At 55.8% G+C, this 17,360-nt stretch overlaps 1 protein-coding gene across 1 annotated transcript; it reads right to left on the bottom strand.

Moving 5' to 3' along the window:
- Positions 1 to 491: 491 nt before the first annotated feature.
- On the bottom strand, positions 492 to 14,824 carry LOC145340304 (histone-lysine N-methyltransferase SETD1A-like; the record flags this gene model as incomplete). The annotated part of the gene is made up of 6 exons (XM_080184752.1): positions 14,568 to 14,824; positions 12,657 to 12,803; positions 11,247 to 11,345; positions 6,133 to 6,403; positions 2,968 to 3,083; positions 492 to 718 (listed from the first exon to the last, which is right to left on the bottom strand). Coding segments are annotated over exons 2-6 (851 nt in total), but the record flags the coding sequence as incomplete, so codon positions are not given.
- Positions 14,825 to 17,360: the final 2,536 nt, after the last annotated feature.

Below are 17,360 nucleotides of genomic sequence, written 5' to 3'. Positions count from 1 at the left end.
CCCCGCAGTGACACCCAGATCCCTCTGCCCCGCACACTCCCTGTAGCGACACCCAGATCCCTCTGCCCCCCACACACTCCCCGCAGCGACACCCGGATCCCTCTGCCCCCCCACACACTCCCCGCAGTGACACCCGGATCCCTCTGTCCCCCACACACTCCCCGCAGTGACACCCGGATCCCTCTGCCCCCCACACACTCCCCGCAGTGACACCCGGATCCCTCTGCCCCCCACACACTCCCCGCAGTGACACCCGGATCCCTCTGCCCCCCACACACTCCCCGCAGTGACACCCAGATCCCTCTGCCCCCCACACACTCCCCGCAGTGACACCCAGATCCCTCTGCCCCGCACACTCCCTGTAGCGACACCCAGATCCCTCTGCCCCCCACACACTCCCCGCAGCGACACCCGGATCCCTCTGCCCCCCACACACTCCCCCGCAGTGACACCCGGATCCCTCTGCCCCGCACGCAGTCAGCCCCACTCACCTGCTGGAGTAGGAGGAATCCTGGGAGAAGGGCGTGCCCCCTCGGGGAGTGTACGGGGTGCCCTGAGACTGCGGAGTGTACTGTCCGAACGAGGAGGGGGTGTCCTGCCTCCCGCTGGAGTAGGCAGTGTCCTGAGAACAGGGTGTGCCGTTACCAGGGGTCACCGGCTGGGCACTGCCCACAGGGAAACTGGCATCATTAGAGCGGCGCCTCCGAGGATCAGTGGTCTGAGAGCGGAGGGGAGAGCGAGAGAGGGAGGGAGAGGGAGGGAGAGGGAGGACAGAGGGAGAGGGGGACAGGATGGGGAGGTGGATGGGAGGGTGGGTGAGGGAGAATGAACAGAGAAAGAAATGAAATAAAACCATTGATCAAAAAAAGCAGCACAGATATACACACTGTAACCCCCGGTCCCAGAGTGGGGGAAAGGACAGTGTATCTAACGCACTGTGACACCCGGTCCCAGAGTGGGGGAAAGGACAGTGTATCTAACGCACTGTAACCCCCGGTCCCAGAGTGGGGGAAAGGACAGTGTATCTAACGCACTGTGACACCCGGTCCCAGAGAGGGGGAAAGGACAGTGTATCTAACGCACTGTGACACCCGGTCCCAGAGAGGGGGAAAGGACAGTGTATCTAACGCACTGTGACACCCGGTCCCAGAGAGGGGAAAGGACAGTGTATCTAACGCACTGTGATACCCGGTCCCAGAGTGGGGGAAAGGACAGTGTATCTAACGCACTGTGATACCCGGTCCCAGAGTGGGGGGAAAGGACAGTGTATCTAACGCACTGTGACACCCGGTCCCAGAGAGGGGGAAAGGACAGTGTATCTAACGCACTGTGATACCCGGTCCCAGAGTGGGGGAAAGGACAGTGTATCTAACGCACTGTGATACCCGGTCCCAGAGTGGGGGAAAGGACAGTGTATCTAACGCACTGTGACACCCGGTCCCAGAGGGAGGGAAAGGACAGTGTATCTAACGCACTGTGACACCCGGTCCCAGAGTGGGGGGAAAGGACAGTGTATCTAACGCACTGTGACACCCGGTCCCAGAGTGGGGGAAAAGACAGTGTATCTAACGCACTGTGACACCCGGTCCCAGAGAGGGGAAAAGACAGTGTATCTAACGCACTGTGACACCCGGTCCCAGAGTGGGGCAAAGGACAGTGTATCTAACGCACTGTGACACCCGGTCCCAGAGTGAGGGAAAGGACAGTGTATCTAACGCACTGTGACACCCGGTCCCAGAGTGGGGGGAAAGGACAGTGTATCTAACGCACTGTGACACCCGGTCCCAGAGTGGGGGAAAGGACAGTGTATCTAACGCACTGTGACACCCGGTCCCAGAGAGGGGGAAAGGACAGTGTATCTAACGCACTGTGACACCCGGTCCCAGAGTGGGGGAAAGGACAGTGTATCTAACGCACTGTGATACCCGGTCCCAGAGAGGGGGAAAGGACAGTGTATCTAACGCACTGTGACACCCGGTCCCAGAGAGGGGAAAGGACAGTGTATCTAACGCACTGTGACACCCGGTCCCAGAGTGGGAGGAAAGGACAGTGTATCTAACGCACTGTGACACCCGGTCCCAGAGTGGGGGAAAGGACAGTGTATCTAACGCACTGTGACACCCGGTCCCAGAGAGGGGGGAAAGGACAGTGTATCTAACGCACTGTGATACCCGGTCCCAGAGAGGGGGAAAGGACAGTGTATCTAACGCACTGTGATACCCGGTCCCAGAGAGGGGGAAAGGACAGTGTATCTAACGCACTGTGACACCCGGTCCCAGAGAGGGGGAAAGGACAGTGTATCTAACGCACTGTGATACCCGGTCCCAGAGAGGGGGAAAGGACAGTGTATCTAACGCACTGTGACACCCGGTCCCAGAGAGGGGGAAAGGACAGTGTATCTAACGCACTGTGATACCCGGTCCCAGAGTGGGGGAAAGGACAGTGTATCTAACGCACTGTGACACCCGGTCCCAGAGTGGGGGAAAGGACAGTGTATCTAACGCACTGTGATACCCGGTCCCAGAGAGGGGGAAAGGACAGTGTATCTAACGCACTGTGATACCCGGTCCCAGAGTGGGGGAAAGGACAGTGTATCTAACGCACTGTGACACCCGGTCCCAGAGTGGGGGAAAGGACAGTGTATCTAACGCACTGTGACACCCGGTCCCAGAGTGGGGGAAAGGACAGTGTATCTAACGCACTGTGATACCCGGTCCCAGAGAGGGGGAAAGGACAGTGTATCTAACGCACTGTGACACCCGGTCCCAGAGAGGGGGAAAGGACAGTGTATCTAACGCACTGTGACACCCGGTCCCAGAGTGGGGGAAAGGACAGTGTATCTAACGCACTGTGATACCCGGTCCCAGAGAGGGGGAAAGGACTGTGTATCTAACGCAGTGGGACACCCGGTCCCAGAGAGGGGGAAAGGACAGTGTATCTAACGCAGTGGGACGTTACGAATCTCACCGTGTCTGCCTGGTGTGGTGGGAAGTTATCTACGAGAGCTTTGCCCCCTGTCGGCACCGTCTGTGGTGTGTAGAATCCATTCACGATCAGTTCAAAGTATTTCATTCGCTGTTGTCCTGTATCGGGGAGGCAGAGGGAGGCAAACACATCAGTAAGGAACGACATTCCGAAGTCACAGCCAGGAGCATCCCTGGTCCGATCGGACTCGCCCCATCAGTAATACAGAGCGTCCCAGACACACACACACACACACACCCCGGTCCCTGACAGCTCCAGCCACCTTCCCAGGAGCAATCCTCGTCCATTCACCCTCCCCCTATCCCGTTAATCCCCACTCCGTCCCTATCCCCTACCCGCCTCGAATCCCTGCAGGGCCAAATGAGGCCATTCAGCCCATTAGAGTCTATGCCCACCACAATCCCACCCTAGAGAGATCATCTCATAAGACGATCAGAGGGTTAGATAGGGTGGACAGTGAGAGCCGTTGTCCTCGGATGCTGATGGCTAACACGAGGGGTCATAGCTTTAAATTGAGGGGTGGTAATTATAGGACGGATGTCAGAGGTAGGTTCTTTACTCAGAGGGTAGTAAGGGTGTGGAATGCCCTGCCTGCAGCAGTTGTGGACTCGCCAACTTTAAGGGCATTCAAATGGTCAGTGGATAGGCATATGGATAACATTGGAATAGTTTAGGTTAGAGGGTCATTAGATTGGTTCCACTGGTCGGCACAACATCGAGGACCGAAGGGCCTGTACTGTGCTGGAATGTTCTATGTTCAATCCCCCTGACACTAAGGTGCAATTTAGCACGGCCAATCCACCCTAACCTACACATCTTTGGACACTAAGGGGCAATTTAGCACGGCCAATCCACCCTAACCTACACATCTTTGGACACTAAGGGACAATTTAGCATGGCCAATCCACCCTAACCTACACATCTTTGGACACTAAGGGACAATTTAGCACGGCCAATCCCCCTAACCTACACATCTTTGGACACTAAGGGGCAATTTAGCAAGGCCACCCAGAGGAAACCCACGCAGACACGGGGAGAATGTGCAATCTCCACAGTCAGTGACCCGAGCCAGGAATCGAACCCGAGTCCCTGGTGCTGCGAGGCAGCAGTGCTAACCCACCGTGTCACTCACTGAACAGAATCCCAACCCACTCAGTCTCTCCTCGTGTCGACGGACCCAGGGATCAGCCTGGGAAACCCCTCGCTGTGCCCCCCCCACCCTCTGTAGCGAGGAACCTCCTTCCTCAGATACGGAGACCCCCAAAACTGCTCCCAATACTCCAGGTGTGGCCTCACCCTGTGCGATTGCAGTAAAACATCCCTGTCCCTGCACTCCAATCCTCTCGCTCTGAAGGCCATTCTTTACTGCCTGCTGTACCTGCCCGCTTACTGTCAGAGACCGATGGACGAGGACTCCGAGGTCTCGCTGAGTATCCGCCTCTCTCAATTTACACCCATCCAGGTAATAATCTGTCTCTCTGTTATTGTCCCCCCCCCCAGTGGATCCCCCTCACATTGATCCACATGATGATGTATCTCCCACACACTCAGCCTGTCCAAATCACACTGAATCATCTCTGTATCCTCCTCACAGCTCACCCTCCCACCCAACCTTGTGTCTGCGTGGGGGTAGTTGTGTGGGAGGGAGGGAGGAGGGAGGGTGGGGTTTCCAGAGAGTGAAGGAGCAGCGGATGGAGGGTGTTGGAGAGGGTGGCATGGAGGGCACAGTGGGTTAGCACTGCTGCCTCACAGCGCCAGAGACCCGGGTTCGATTCCCAGCTCGGGTCACTGTCTGTGTGGAGTCTGCACATTCTCCCTGTGTCTGCATGGGTTTCCTCTGGGTGGCCTTGCTAAATTGTCCCTTAGTGTCCAAAGATGTGTAGGTTAGGGTGGATTGGCCATGCTAAATTGTCCCTTAGTGTCCAAAGATGTGTAGGTTAGGGTGGATTGGCCATGCTAAATTGTCCCTTAGTGTCCAAAGATGTGTAAGTTAGGGTGGATTGGCCGTGCTAAATTGTCCCTTAGTGTCCAAAGATGTGTAGGATAGGGTGGATTGGCCGTGCTAAATTGTCCCTTAGTGTCCAAAGATGTATAGGTTAGAGTGGATTGGCCGTGCTAAATTGCCCCTTAGTGTCCAAAGATGTGTAGGTTAGGGTGGATTGGCCATGCTAAATTGTCCCTTAGTGTCCACAGATGTGTAGGTTAGGGTGGATTGGCCATGCTAAATTGTCCCTTAGTGTCCAAAGATGTGTAGGTTAGGGTGGATTGGCCGTGCTAAATTGTCCCTTAGTGTCCAAAGATGTATAGGTTAGAGTGGATTGGCCATGCTAAATTGTCCCTTAGTGTCCAAAGATGTGTAGGTTAGGGTGGATTGGCCATGCTAAATTGTCCCTTAGTGTCCAAAGATGTGTAGGATAGGGTGGATTGGCCGTGCTAAATTGTCCCTTAGTGTCCAAAGATGTATAGGTTAGAGTGGATTGGCCGTGCTAAATTGCCCCTTAGTGTCCAAAGATGTGTAGGTTAGGGGGGATTGGCCGTGCTAAATTGTCCCTTAGTGTCCAAAGATGTGTAGGATACGGTGGATTGGCCGTGCTAAATTGTCCCTTAGTGTCCAAAGATGTATAGGTTAGAGTGGATTGGCCGTGCTAAATTGCCCCTTAGTGTCCAAAGATGTGTAGGTTAGGGTGGATTGGCCGTGCTAAATTGTCCCTTAGTGTCCAAAGATGTGTAGGTTAGGGTGGATTGGCCGTGCTAAATTGTCCCTTAGTGTCCAAAGATGTGTAGGTTAGGGTGGATTGGCCATGCTAAATTGTCCCTTAGTGTCCAAAGATGTGTAGGTTAGGGTGGATTGGCCGTGCTAAATTGTCCCTTAGTGTTACTTGAACAGGCGCTGAGGGGGTTTTCACAGTAACTTCATTGCAGCGTTAACGTAACCATCCGTCTCCCCCACAGAGACCCTATTCCTCCATCGAGATGACCCGCCCCTCTCCCCCACTCGGAGCCGATGCTGCCACGCCCTCCCTGCTCTGCCCTCCTGCCCCCCCACCTCCACCTCCTCCTCCATTCCAGGCTCCCCCCAAACACCCCCCACCCCCGCCCCCTCCTCCTCCCCCGCTCCAGGCTCCCCCACCCCCCACCCGACGCTACCTTTGATGTCCAGCTGGGCGTGTATGATGTTGCCCATGACCGATGTGTTGTGGAGGTTCTTCACCGTCTCCTTGGCCCCCCGGGTGCTGGTGAAGAGAACCTTGGCCAGGCCCAGGTGCTTCTTGTTCTTGGGGTTGTAGAGGATCTCGATCTCTTCCACGTCCCCGAATTTCTTACACATGTCTGCCAGAAAGGGCTCCTTCACATTGTCATTCAGGCGGGCAAAGGTCACCTCCTTCAGAGGCACCGAGCCCACGTAGAACTCATCAAACTGTAGCGGGGGGGCGGGGAGAGAGAACATAAGAACATAAGAAATAGGAGCAGGAGTAGGCCATCTGGCCCTTCGAGCCTGCCCCGCCATTCAATAAGATCATGGCTGATCTGTCGTGGCTCAGTTCCACTTTCCCGCCCTCTCCCCATAACCCTTAATCCCCTCTCTTATCAAAAACCCATCAACCCGCGTCTTAAAAATATTTAGCGAGGCAGCCTCCACCACTTCAACGGGCAGAGAATTCCAGAGATTCACCACCCTTTGAGTGAAGAAGTTCCTCCTCAACTCCATTCTAAACCGCCCCCCCCTTTATCTTGAGGCTGTGCCCCCTAGTCCTACTGTCCTTTCTGAGCGGGAAGAGTCTCTCCACCTCTATCCTATCCATCCCATTCATCATCTTATACGTCTCAATGAGATCTCCCCTCATTCTTCTAAACTCTAACGAGTACAAGCCTAGTTTATTCAGCCTCTCCTCATAGCTCAACCCCCTCAACTCCGGTATCAGCCTAGTAAACCTCCTCTGCACTCCCTCCAAGGCCAAAATATCCTTGCGTAAGTACGGCGCCCAAAACTGCACACAGTACTCCAGCTGCGGCCTCACCAATGCCCTATACAGCTGCAGCAAGACCTCCCTACTTTTATATTCAATCCCCCTCGCTATGAAGGCCAGCATCCCATTCGCCTTCCTGACCACCTGCTGCACCTGCAGGCTGGGTTTTTGCGACTCATGCACAAGGACCCCGAGGTCCCTCTGCAGAAGGGGGGAGCGTTAGAGATCGCGGGGGACCCTGGGGTGCAGAGAGGGATAGAGATCACGAGCCTGGGTGTTAGAGATCGTGGGGTCCCGGAGGGGAGGGAGAGAGAGGGGTGGGTGATAGAGATCGCAGGGGACCTGGGGAGTGGGGGTGGGTGTTAGAGACTGGGGGGACCCCAGAGGGAGGGAGAGAGAGAGCGGGGTGGGTGTTAGAGATCGTGGGGACCGCAGAGGGAGGGAGGGAGGGAGGGAGGGAGGGAGGGAGGGAGAGAGAGGGGTGGGTGTTACAGATCGTGGGGACCCCTGGGGGAGGGAGGGAGAGGGGTTGCAGATCGCGGGGGTTCAAATCCAGGTGGAAGGCGAGCGTTAGAGATCCCTGGAGGCGCAGGGGGGTGGGGGGTTTGTTCAGAGCTCAGGGGAGACAGAGACCACCCCACGATGGGTGGGACAGACACACTCCTGCCACACCTCTCCACCCACACACCAGTCAGTGTACAGATATCTCCCTGAGAGAGAGAGAGAGGACTGAGAGACACCAGTCAGTGTACAGATATCTCCCTAAGAGAGAGAGAGAGGGGACTGAGAGACACCAGTCAGTGTACAGATATCTCCCTGAGAGAGAGAGAGGGGACTGAGAGACACCAGTCAGTGTACAGATATCTCCCTGAGAGAGAGGGGACTGAGAGACACCAGTCAGTGTACAGATATCTCCCTGAGAGAGAGAGAGAGGGGACTGAGAGACTCCAGTCAGTGTACAGATATCTCCCTGAGAGAGAGAGAGGGGACTGAGAGACACCAGTCAGTGTACAGATATCTCCCAGAGAGAGAGAGAGGGGGCTCAGAGACACCAGTCAGTGTACAGATATCTCCCTGAGAGAGAGAGAGAGGGGACTGAGAGACACCAGTCAGTGTACAGATATCTCCCTGAGAGAGAGAGAGGACTGAGAGACACCAGTCAGTGTACAGATATCTCCCTGAGAGAGAGGGGACTGAGAGACACCAGTCAGTGTACAGATATCTCCCTGAGAGAGAGAGAGAGAGAGGGGACTGAGAGACACCAGTCAGTGTACAGATATCTCCCTGAGAGAGAGAGAGGACTGAGAGACACCAGTCAGTGTACAGATATCCCCCTGAGAGAGAGAGAGAGAGGACTGAGAGACACCAGTCAGTGTACAGATATCTCCCTGAGAGAGGGGGGACTGAGAGACACCAGTCAGTGTACAGATATCTCTCTGAAAGAGAGAGAGGGGACTGAGAGACACCAGTCAGTGTACAGATATCTCCCTGAAAGAGAGAGAGGGGACTGAGAGACACCAGTCAGTGTACAGATATCTCCCTGAGAGACACCAGTCAGTGTACAGATATCTCCCTGAGAGAGAGGGGACTGAGAGACACCAGTCAGTGTACAGATATCTCCCTGAGAGAGAGGGGACTGAGAGACACCAGTTAGTGTACAGATATCTCCCTGAGAGAGAGAGAGGGGACTGAGAGACACCAGTCAGTGTACAGATATCTCCCTGAGAGAGAGAGAGAGGGGACTGAGAGACACCAGTCAGAGTACAGATATCTCCCTGACAGAGAGAGAGGGGACTGAGAGACACCAGTCAGTGTACAGATATCTCCCTGAGAGAGAGGGGACTGAGAGACACCAGTCAGTGTACAGATATCTCCCTGAGAGAGAGGGGACTGAGAGACACCAGTCAGTGTACAGATATCTCCCTGAGAGAGAGAGAGAGGGGACTGAGAGACACCAGTCAGTGTACAGATATCTCCCTGAGAGAGAGAGGGGACTGAGAGACACCAGTCAGTGTACAGATATCTCCCTGAGAGAGAGAGGGGACTGAGAGACACCAGTCAGTGTACAGATATCTCCCTGAGAGAGAGAGAGAGGGGACTGAGAGACACCAGTCAGTGTACAGATATCTCCCTGAGAGAGAGAGAGAGAGGACTGAGAGACACCAGTCAGTGTACAGATATCTCCCTGAGAGAGAGAGAGAGGGGACTGAGAGACACCAGTCAGTGTACAGATATCTCCCTGAGAGAGAGAGAGGGGACTGAGAGACACCAGTCAGTGTACAGATATCTCCCTGAGAGAGAGAGTGGGGACTGAGAGACACCAGTCAGTGTACAGATATCTCCCTGAGAGAGAGAGAGGGGACTGAGAGACACCAGTCAGTGTACAGATATCTCCCAGAGAGAGAGAGAGGGGGCTCAGAGACACCAGTCAGTGTACAGATATCTCCCTGAGAGAGAGAGAGAGGGGACTGAGAGACACCAGTCAGTGTACAGATATCTCCCTGAGAGAGAGAGAGGACTGAGAGACACCAGTCAGTGTACAGATATCTCCCTGAGAGAGAGGGGACTGAGAGACACCAGTCAGTGTACAGATATCTCCCTGAGAGAGAGAGAGAGAGAGAGGGGACTGAGAGACACCAGTCAGTGTACAGATATCTCCCTGAGAGAGAGAGAGGGGACTGAGAGACACCAGTCAGTGTACAGATATCTCCCTGAGAGAGAGAGAGGACTGAGAGACACCAGTCAGTGTACAGATATCCCCCTGAGAGAGAGAGAGAGAGGACTGAGAGACACCAGTCAGTGTACAGATATCTCCCTGAGAGAGAGGGGACTGAGAGACACCAGTCAGTGTACAGATATCTCTCTGAAAGAGAGAGAGGGGACTGAGAGACACCAGTCAGTGTACAGATATCTCCCTGAAAGAGAGAGAGGGGACTGAGAGACACCAGTCAGTGTACAGATATCTCCCTGAGAGACACCAGTCAGTGTACAGATATCTCCCTGAGAGAGAGGGGACTGAGAGACACCAGTCAGTGTACAGATATCTCCCTGAGAGAGAGGGGACTGAGAGACACCAGTCAGTGTACAGATATCTCCCTGAGAGAGAGAGAGGGGACTGAGAGACACCAGTCAGTGTACAGATATCTCCCTGAGAGAGAGAGAGAGGGGACTGAGAGACACCAGTCAGAGTACAGATATCTCCCTGACAGAGAGAGAGGGGACTGAGAGACACCAGTCAGTGTACAGATATCTCCCTGAGAGAGAGGGGACTGAGAGACACCAGTCAGTGTACAGATATCTCCCTGAGAGAGAGGGGACTGAGAGACACCAGTCAGTGTACAGATATCTCCCTGAGAGAGAGAGAGAGGGGACTGAGAGACACCAGTCAGTGTACAGATATCTCCCTGAGAGAGAGAGGGGACTGAGAGACACCAGTCAGTGTACAGATATCTCCCTGAGAGAGAGGGGACTGAGAGACACCAGTCAGTGTACAGATATCTCCCTGAGAGAGAGAGAGAGAGGACTGAGAGACACCAGTCCGTGTACAGATATCTCCCTGAGAGAGAGGGGACTGAGAGACACCAGTCAGTGTACAGATATCTCCCTGAGAGAGAGAGAGAGGGGACTGAGAGACACCAGTCAGTGTACAGATATCTCCCTGACAGAGAGAGAGGGGACTGAGAGACACCAGTCAGTGTACAGATATCTCCCTGAGAGAGAGAGGGGGGACTGAGAGACACCAGTCAGTGTACAGATATCTCCCTGAGAGAGAGGGGACTGAGAGACACCAGTCAGTGTACAGATATCTCCCTGAGAGAGAGAGAGAGGGGACTGAGAGACACCAGTCAGTGTACAGATATCTCCCTGAGAGAGAGGACTGAGAGACACCAGTCAGTGTACAGATATCTCCCTGAGAGAGAGAGAGGGGACTGAGAGACACCAGTCAGTGTACAGATATCTCCCTGAGAGAGAGAGAGGGGACTGAGAGACACCAGTCAGTGTACAGATATCTCCCTGAGAGAGAGAGAGGGGACTGAGAGACACCAGTCAGTGTACAGATATCTCCCTGAGAGAGAGAGAGGGGACTGAGAGACACCAGTCAGTGTACAGATATCTCCCTGAGGGAGAGAGAGGGGACTGAGAGACACCAGTCAGTGTACAGATATCTCCCTGAGAGAGTCTGAGATCTCATTCGGAGATGATTGGATGTACTGTACACAGTGCGCTAATCGTTACCCGGTACACAGGGGGTGTGACAAAATTCCGCAAATCCGGAGGAGCAGGATAATTTACCTTGAACTTGGGAACAGGGAGGGAGATGTCCCGATGCTTGGTCCAAATTCGTCTCTGTCGGGGGTCCCGCACCTCTCCCACCGTCGGAAAGCCGGCATCCTGAAAACGGGTATGAAAAATCAGACGTCTGAACCACTCGAGACAGCGACAACTGACGGGCTTCCTCACCGGCACGCTAGGCGTTGCCCACTCTCGCTCTGTGTCCTGCGCACGGCGACCAGCATTGCCCCTTGTGGTTGCGCACGCACACACACACCCCCTCACCCAGCCCTCTGCGGGATACTCCCCCAACCCCACTCAACCAAAAGTACCCTTCCACCACCCCCACCCATTTAAGGGTACCACGGTGGTTAGCACGGCTGCCTCACAGCGCCAGGGACCCGGATTCGATTCCGAACTTGGGTCACTATTTGCGCGGGGTCTACACGTTCTCTCTCCGTGGGTTTCCACCGGGCGTGCCAATTTACTCCAAAGATGTGTAGGTTAGGGTGGATTGGCCATGCTAAATTGTCCCTTAGTGTCCAAAGATGTGTAGGTTAGGGTGGATTGGCCATGCTAAATTGTCCCTTAGTGTCCAAAGATGTGTAGGTTAGGGTGGATTGGCCATGCTAAATTGTCCCTTAGTGTCCAAAGATGTGTAGGTTAGGGTGGATTGGCCGTGCTAAATTGTCCCTTAGTGTCCAAAGATGTGTAGGTTAGGGTGGATTGGCCGTGCTAAATTGTCCCTTAGTGTCCAAAGATGTGTAGGTTAGGGTGGATTGGCCGTGCTAAATTGTCCCTTAGTGTCCAAAGATGTGTAGGTTAGGGTGGATTGGCCGTGCTAAATTGTCCTTTAGCGTCCAAAGATGTGTAGGTTAGGGTGGATTGGCCGTGCTAAATTGTCCCTTAGTGTCCAAAGATGTGTAGGTTAGGGTGGATTGGCCGTGCTAAATTGTCCCTTAGTGTCCAAAGATGTGTAGGTTAGGGTGGATTGGCCGTGCTAAATTGTCCCTTAGTGTCCAAAGATGTGTAGGTTAGGGTGGATTGGCCGTGCTAAATTGTCCCCTTAGTGTCCCAAAGATGTGTAGGTTAGGGTGGATTGGCCGTGCTAAATTGTCCCCTTAGTGTCCCAAAGATGTGTAGGTTAGGGTGGATTGGCCATGCTAAATTGTCCCCTTAGTGTCCCAAAGATGTGTAGGTTAGGGGGGATTGGCTGTGCTAAATTGTCCCTTAGTGTCCAAAGATGTGCAGGTTAGGGTGGATTGGCCGTGCTAAATTGTCCCTTAGTGTCCAAAGATGTGTAGGTTAGGGGGGATTGGGGTTATGGGTATGGGAGATGGCTTGGCTAAGATACTCTGTCAGGGAGACTCAGTGGGCTGAATGGCCTCTCCCGCACTCTCGGATTTCAAGGACACGCCCGTAGCCACGCACCGGAATACTGAAGTGGACGCCATCGTAGCGATACACCTTCTGAGGGACCCTTCGGATGGTCGGATCAGCAACCAGTTTGTAATTCTTCCACTGGGAGTTCTGTCCTTTCACACATTCTCCAGCGTTGTCGTGGTCCATCGCTTCAAGCTGCAGAGAGTGGGGGGGGGAGGGCAACAGTTCATCGCACCATCGTGAAGAAAGCCCCCACCTCTACTTTCTCAGGAGGCTAAGGAAATTTGGCATGTCCGCTACGGACTCTCCCCAACTTTTACAGATGCCCCCCCGTAGAAAGCATCCTTTCCCGGATGTATCACAGCTCGGTCTGGGATCCTGCTCTGCCCAAGACCGCAAGGAACTCCAAAAGGGTGGTGAATGTAGCCCCAATCCCATCACCCAAACCAGCCTCCCATCCATTGACTCCGTCTACACTTCCCGCTGCCTCGGGGAAAAGCAGCCGGGATAATCGAGGACCCCCCACCACACACCCCCCCACACACCCCCCCACACACACCCCCACACACACCCCGGACATTCTCTCTCCTTCCATCGGGGAAAAAGATACAAAAGTCTGAGGTCCCGTACCGACCGACTCAAGAACAGCTTCTCCCCTGCTGCTGTCAGACTTTTGAATGGACCCACCTCGCATTAAGCTGATCTTTCTCTACACCCTCGCTGTGACTGTAACACTACATTCTGCACCCTCGCCTTTCCTTCTCTATGAACGGTACGCGTAGCGTGCAAGAAACAATACTTTTCGCTGTATCCCCATACACGGGTCAATATTACTGGCGCCGAAACCGAGAGTCCCTCTCTCGCGTGCACACACACACATTCGGCCAGGAAGGAAGAGGCCTCAGGCTCCATTTTGGGCCTAGTCCCAAATTGGCCAATTCCACACTGGTGTAAGACTGAGAGCCTCTCTCTCTCTCTCTCAAACTCACCCAACACAAAGCCAGCAAAGGCCCAAGGCTTCATTTCGGGCCTCGTATCAAGTTGGCCAACCTGTGCGGAACTGAGAACCTCTCTTTCACGCATACACACACTAGGCCAGGAAAGGCCTCAGGCTTCAACTTGGGCCTGTTCTCGGCTTGGCCATTCTCACACCGGTGTGGAACTGAGAACTCCTCTCACACACATACCGGGACATGTCAAGCCAAGGCTTCATTTTGGGCCTACTACCAAATTGCCAATTCCAGGACAGAAGAATCCACACAGTGCCAAGAAGAGGCTTAAGGCCCCATTTTTGGCCTAGTATCAAATTGGCCAATTCTACACTGAGACACGCACCCACACAGAGCCAGGAAGAGGCCTAAGGCTTTATTTTGGGCCTAGTATCAAATTGGCCAATTCTACACTGTTGCAGGACAGAGACACCCCCACACAGGGACGGGAAGAGGCCCAAGGCTTTATTTTGGGCCTAGTATCAAATTGGCCAATTCTACACTGTTGCAGGACAGAGACACCCCCACACAAGGCCAGGAAGAGGCCTAGGCTTCATTTTGGGCCTAGTATTAAATTGGCCAATTCTACACTAATGCAGGACAGACACACCCACACAGCCAAGAAAAGGCCTAAGGGTTTATTTTGGGCCTAGCGTTAAACTGGCCAATTTTACACTGATGCAGGACAGAGATACCCCCACACACACACACACACAGCCAGGAAGTGGCCTAAGGCTTCATTTTGGGCCTAGTATCAAATTGGCCAATGATGCAGGACACACACAGGTGGCTAGGAAGGCCTCAGGCTTCACTTTGGGCCTACTGTTGAGTAGGCCAAGCAGAAGGCGACCTTGCTTGCTCCTTCAGGCTGCTTTCCAATCCTTCCCGATCCAATCCATACACCTCCCCCACCCCCCGCCAACCCCCGTCACTGACCAAGCCCGCAGCGCGAGGGGAGGGCGCCACGCACTTACGCCTCGCTGTCGGGGCTGGGTTGCTCAGAGGGCCCAGGTGGGAACCGGCGCACGTCAGCCACTGGGGGTCCGGGACAGACATTGGGTCGGGTGACTTCAAGGGCCCATCCGCACGATGGCCTCTTGCCCTGGGCGGGGAGGAGGGGGAGAAGGCGGCCCCCTCGTGTCTCCGGCTGTCAGCTCTGTCCCACGTACCAGGCCCGAGGGAGGCTACTCAACGCAGGAGAGGCATCAAGTGCCACGGACCTGGATGGCCAACCTACACAGGAGGGAGAAAGAGGAGAGGGCAGTGAGTGAGACAGCGAGGTAGGTAGGTAGGCCCAAACCACTCGGTGTATCCCCCCCTCCGTCCCCAGTCTCTCGCTCCCCCTCTCTCTCTCCGTCCCCAGTCTCTCGCTCCCCCTCTCTCTCTCCGTCCCCAGTCTCTCGCTCCCCCTCTCTCTCTCCGTCCCCAGTCTCTCGCTCCCTCTCTCTCTCCGTCCCCAGTCTCTCGCTCCCTCTCTCTCTCCGTCCCCAGTCTCTCGCTCCCCCTCTCTCTCTCCGTCCCCAGTCTCTCGCTCCCCCTCTCTCTCTCCGTCCCCAGTCTCTCGCTCCCCCTCTCTCTCTCCGTCCCCAGTCTCTCGCTCCCCCTCTCTCTCTCCGTCCCCAGTCTCTCGCTCCCTCTCTCTCTCCGTCCCCAGTCTCTCGCTCCCTCTCTCCGTCCCCAGTCTCTCGCTCCCTCTCTCTCCGTCCCCAGTCTCTCGCTCCCTCTCTCTCTCCGTCCCCAGTCTCTCGCTCCCTCTCTCTCCCTCCGTCCCCAGTCTCTCGCTCCCTCTCTCTCTCTCTCTGTCCCCAGTCTCTCGCTCCCTCTCTCTCCGTCCCCAGTCTCTCGCTCCCTCTCTCTCTCCGTCCCCAGTCTCTCGCTCCCTCTCTCTCCCTCCGTCCCCAGTCTCTCGCTCCCTCTCTCTCCCTCCGTCCCCAGTCTCTTGCTCCCTCTCTCTCCCTCCGTCCCCAGTTTCTTGCTCCCTCTCTCTCTCTCCGTCCCCAGTCTCTCGCTCCCCCTCTCTCTCTCCGTCCCCAGTCTCTCGCTCCCCCTCTCTCTCTCCGTCCCCAGTCTCTCGCTCCCTCTCTCTCTCCGTCCCCAGTCTCTCGCTCCCTCTCTCCGTCCCCAGTCTCTCGCTCCCTCTCTCTCCGTCCCCAGTCTCTCGCTCCCTCTCTCTCTCCATCCCCAGTCTCTCGCTCCCTCTCTCTCCCTCCGTCCCCAGTCTCTCGCTCCCTCTCTCTCTCTCTCTGTCCCCAGTCTCTCGCTCCCTCTCTCTCCGTCCCCAGTCTCTCGCTCCCTCTCTCTCTCCGTCCCCAGTCTCTCGCTCCCTCTCTCTCCCTCCGTCCCCAGTCTCTCGCTCCCTCTCTCTCCCTCCGTCCCCAGTCTCTCGCTCCCTCTCTCTCTCTCCGTCCCCAGTCTCTCGCTCCCTCTCTCTCCCTCCGTCCCCAGTCTCTCGCTCCCTCTCTCTCCCTCTGTCCCCAGTCTCTCGCTCCCTCTCTCTCTCTCCGTCCCCAGTCTCTCGCTCCCTCTCTCTCCCTCCGTCCCCAGTCTCTCGCTCCCTCTCTCTCCCTCCGTCCCCAGTCTCTCGCTCCCTCTCTCTCTCTCTCTCTGTCCCCAGTCTCTCGCTCCCTCTCTCTCTCTGTCCCCAGTCTCTCGCTCCCTCTCTCTCTCTCTCTGTCCCCAGTCTCTCGCTCCCTCTCCCTCTCTCCGTCCCCAGTCTCTCGCTCCCTCTCTCTCCATCCCCAGTCTCTCGCTCCCACCCTCTCATCCTTCTCTCTCTCTCTCTCTCCGTCCCCAGTCTCTCGCTCCCCCTCTCTCTCTCTGTCCCCAGTCTCTCGCTTCCCCTCTCTGTCCCCAGTCTCTCGCTCCCTCTCTCTCTGTCCCCAGTCTCTCGCTCCCTCTCTCTCTCTCTGTCCCCAGTCTCTCGCTCTCTCTCTCTGTCCCCAGTCTCTCGCTCTCTCTCTCTGTCCCCAGTCTCTCGCTCCCTCTCTCTCTCTCTGTCCCCAGTCTCTCGCTCCCTCTCTCTCTCTCTGTCCCCAGTCTCTCGCTCCCTCTCTCTCTCTCTGTCCCCAGTCTCTCGCTCCCTCTCTCTCTGTCCCCAGTCTCTCGCTCCCTCTCTCTCTGTCCCCAGTCTCTCGCTCCCTCTCTCTCTGTCCCCAGTCTCTCGCTCCCTCTCTCTCTCTCTGTCCCCAGTCTCTCGCTCCCTCTCTCTCTCTCTGTCCCCAGTCTCTCGCTCCCTCTCTCTCTCTCCGTCCCCAGTCTCTCGCTCCCTCTCTCTCTCCGTCCCCAGTCTCTCGCTCCCCCTCTCTCTCTCCGTCCCCAGTCTCTCGCTCCCCCTCTCTCTCTCCGTCCCCAGTCTCTCGCTCCCCCTCTCTCTCTCCGTCCCCAGTCTCTCGCTCCCCCTCTCTCTCTCCGTCCCCAGTCTCTCGCTCCCCCTCTCTCTCTCCGTCCCCAGTCTCTCGCTCCCTCTCTCTCTCCGTCCCCAGTCTCTCGCTCCCTCTCTCTCTCCATCCCCAGTCTCTCGCTCCCTCTCTCTCTCCGTCCCCAGTCTCTCGCTCCCTCTCTCCGTCCCCAGTCTCTCGCTCCCCCTCTCTCTCTCCGTCCCCAGTCTCTCGCTCCCTCTCTCTCCCTCCGTCCCCAGTCTCTCGCTCCCTCTCTCTCTCTCCGTCCCCAGTCTCTCGCTCCCTCTCTCTCCCTCCGTCCCCAGTCTCTCGCTCCCTCTCTCTCCCTCTGTCCCCAGTCTCTCGCTCCCTCTCTCTCTCTCCGT

Source organism: Carcharhinus amblyrhynchos, unplaced genomic scaffold (genome assembly GCF_965287045.1).
Source record: "Carcharhinus amblyrhynchos unplaced genomic scaffold, sCarAmb.v2.hapA scaffold_913, whole genome shotgun sequence".
Taxonomy (NCBI): Eukaryota; Metazoa; Chordata; class Chondrichthyes; order Carcharhiniformes; family Carcharhinidae; genus Carcharhinus; species Carcharhinus amblyrhynchos.
Note: the sequence above shows the minus strand (reverse complement) of the source record. Positions and strands in the feature narration are given on the sequence as shown.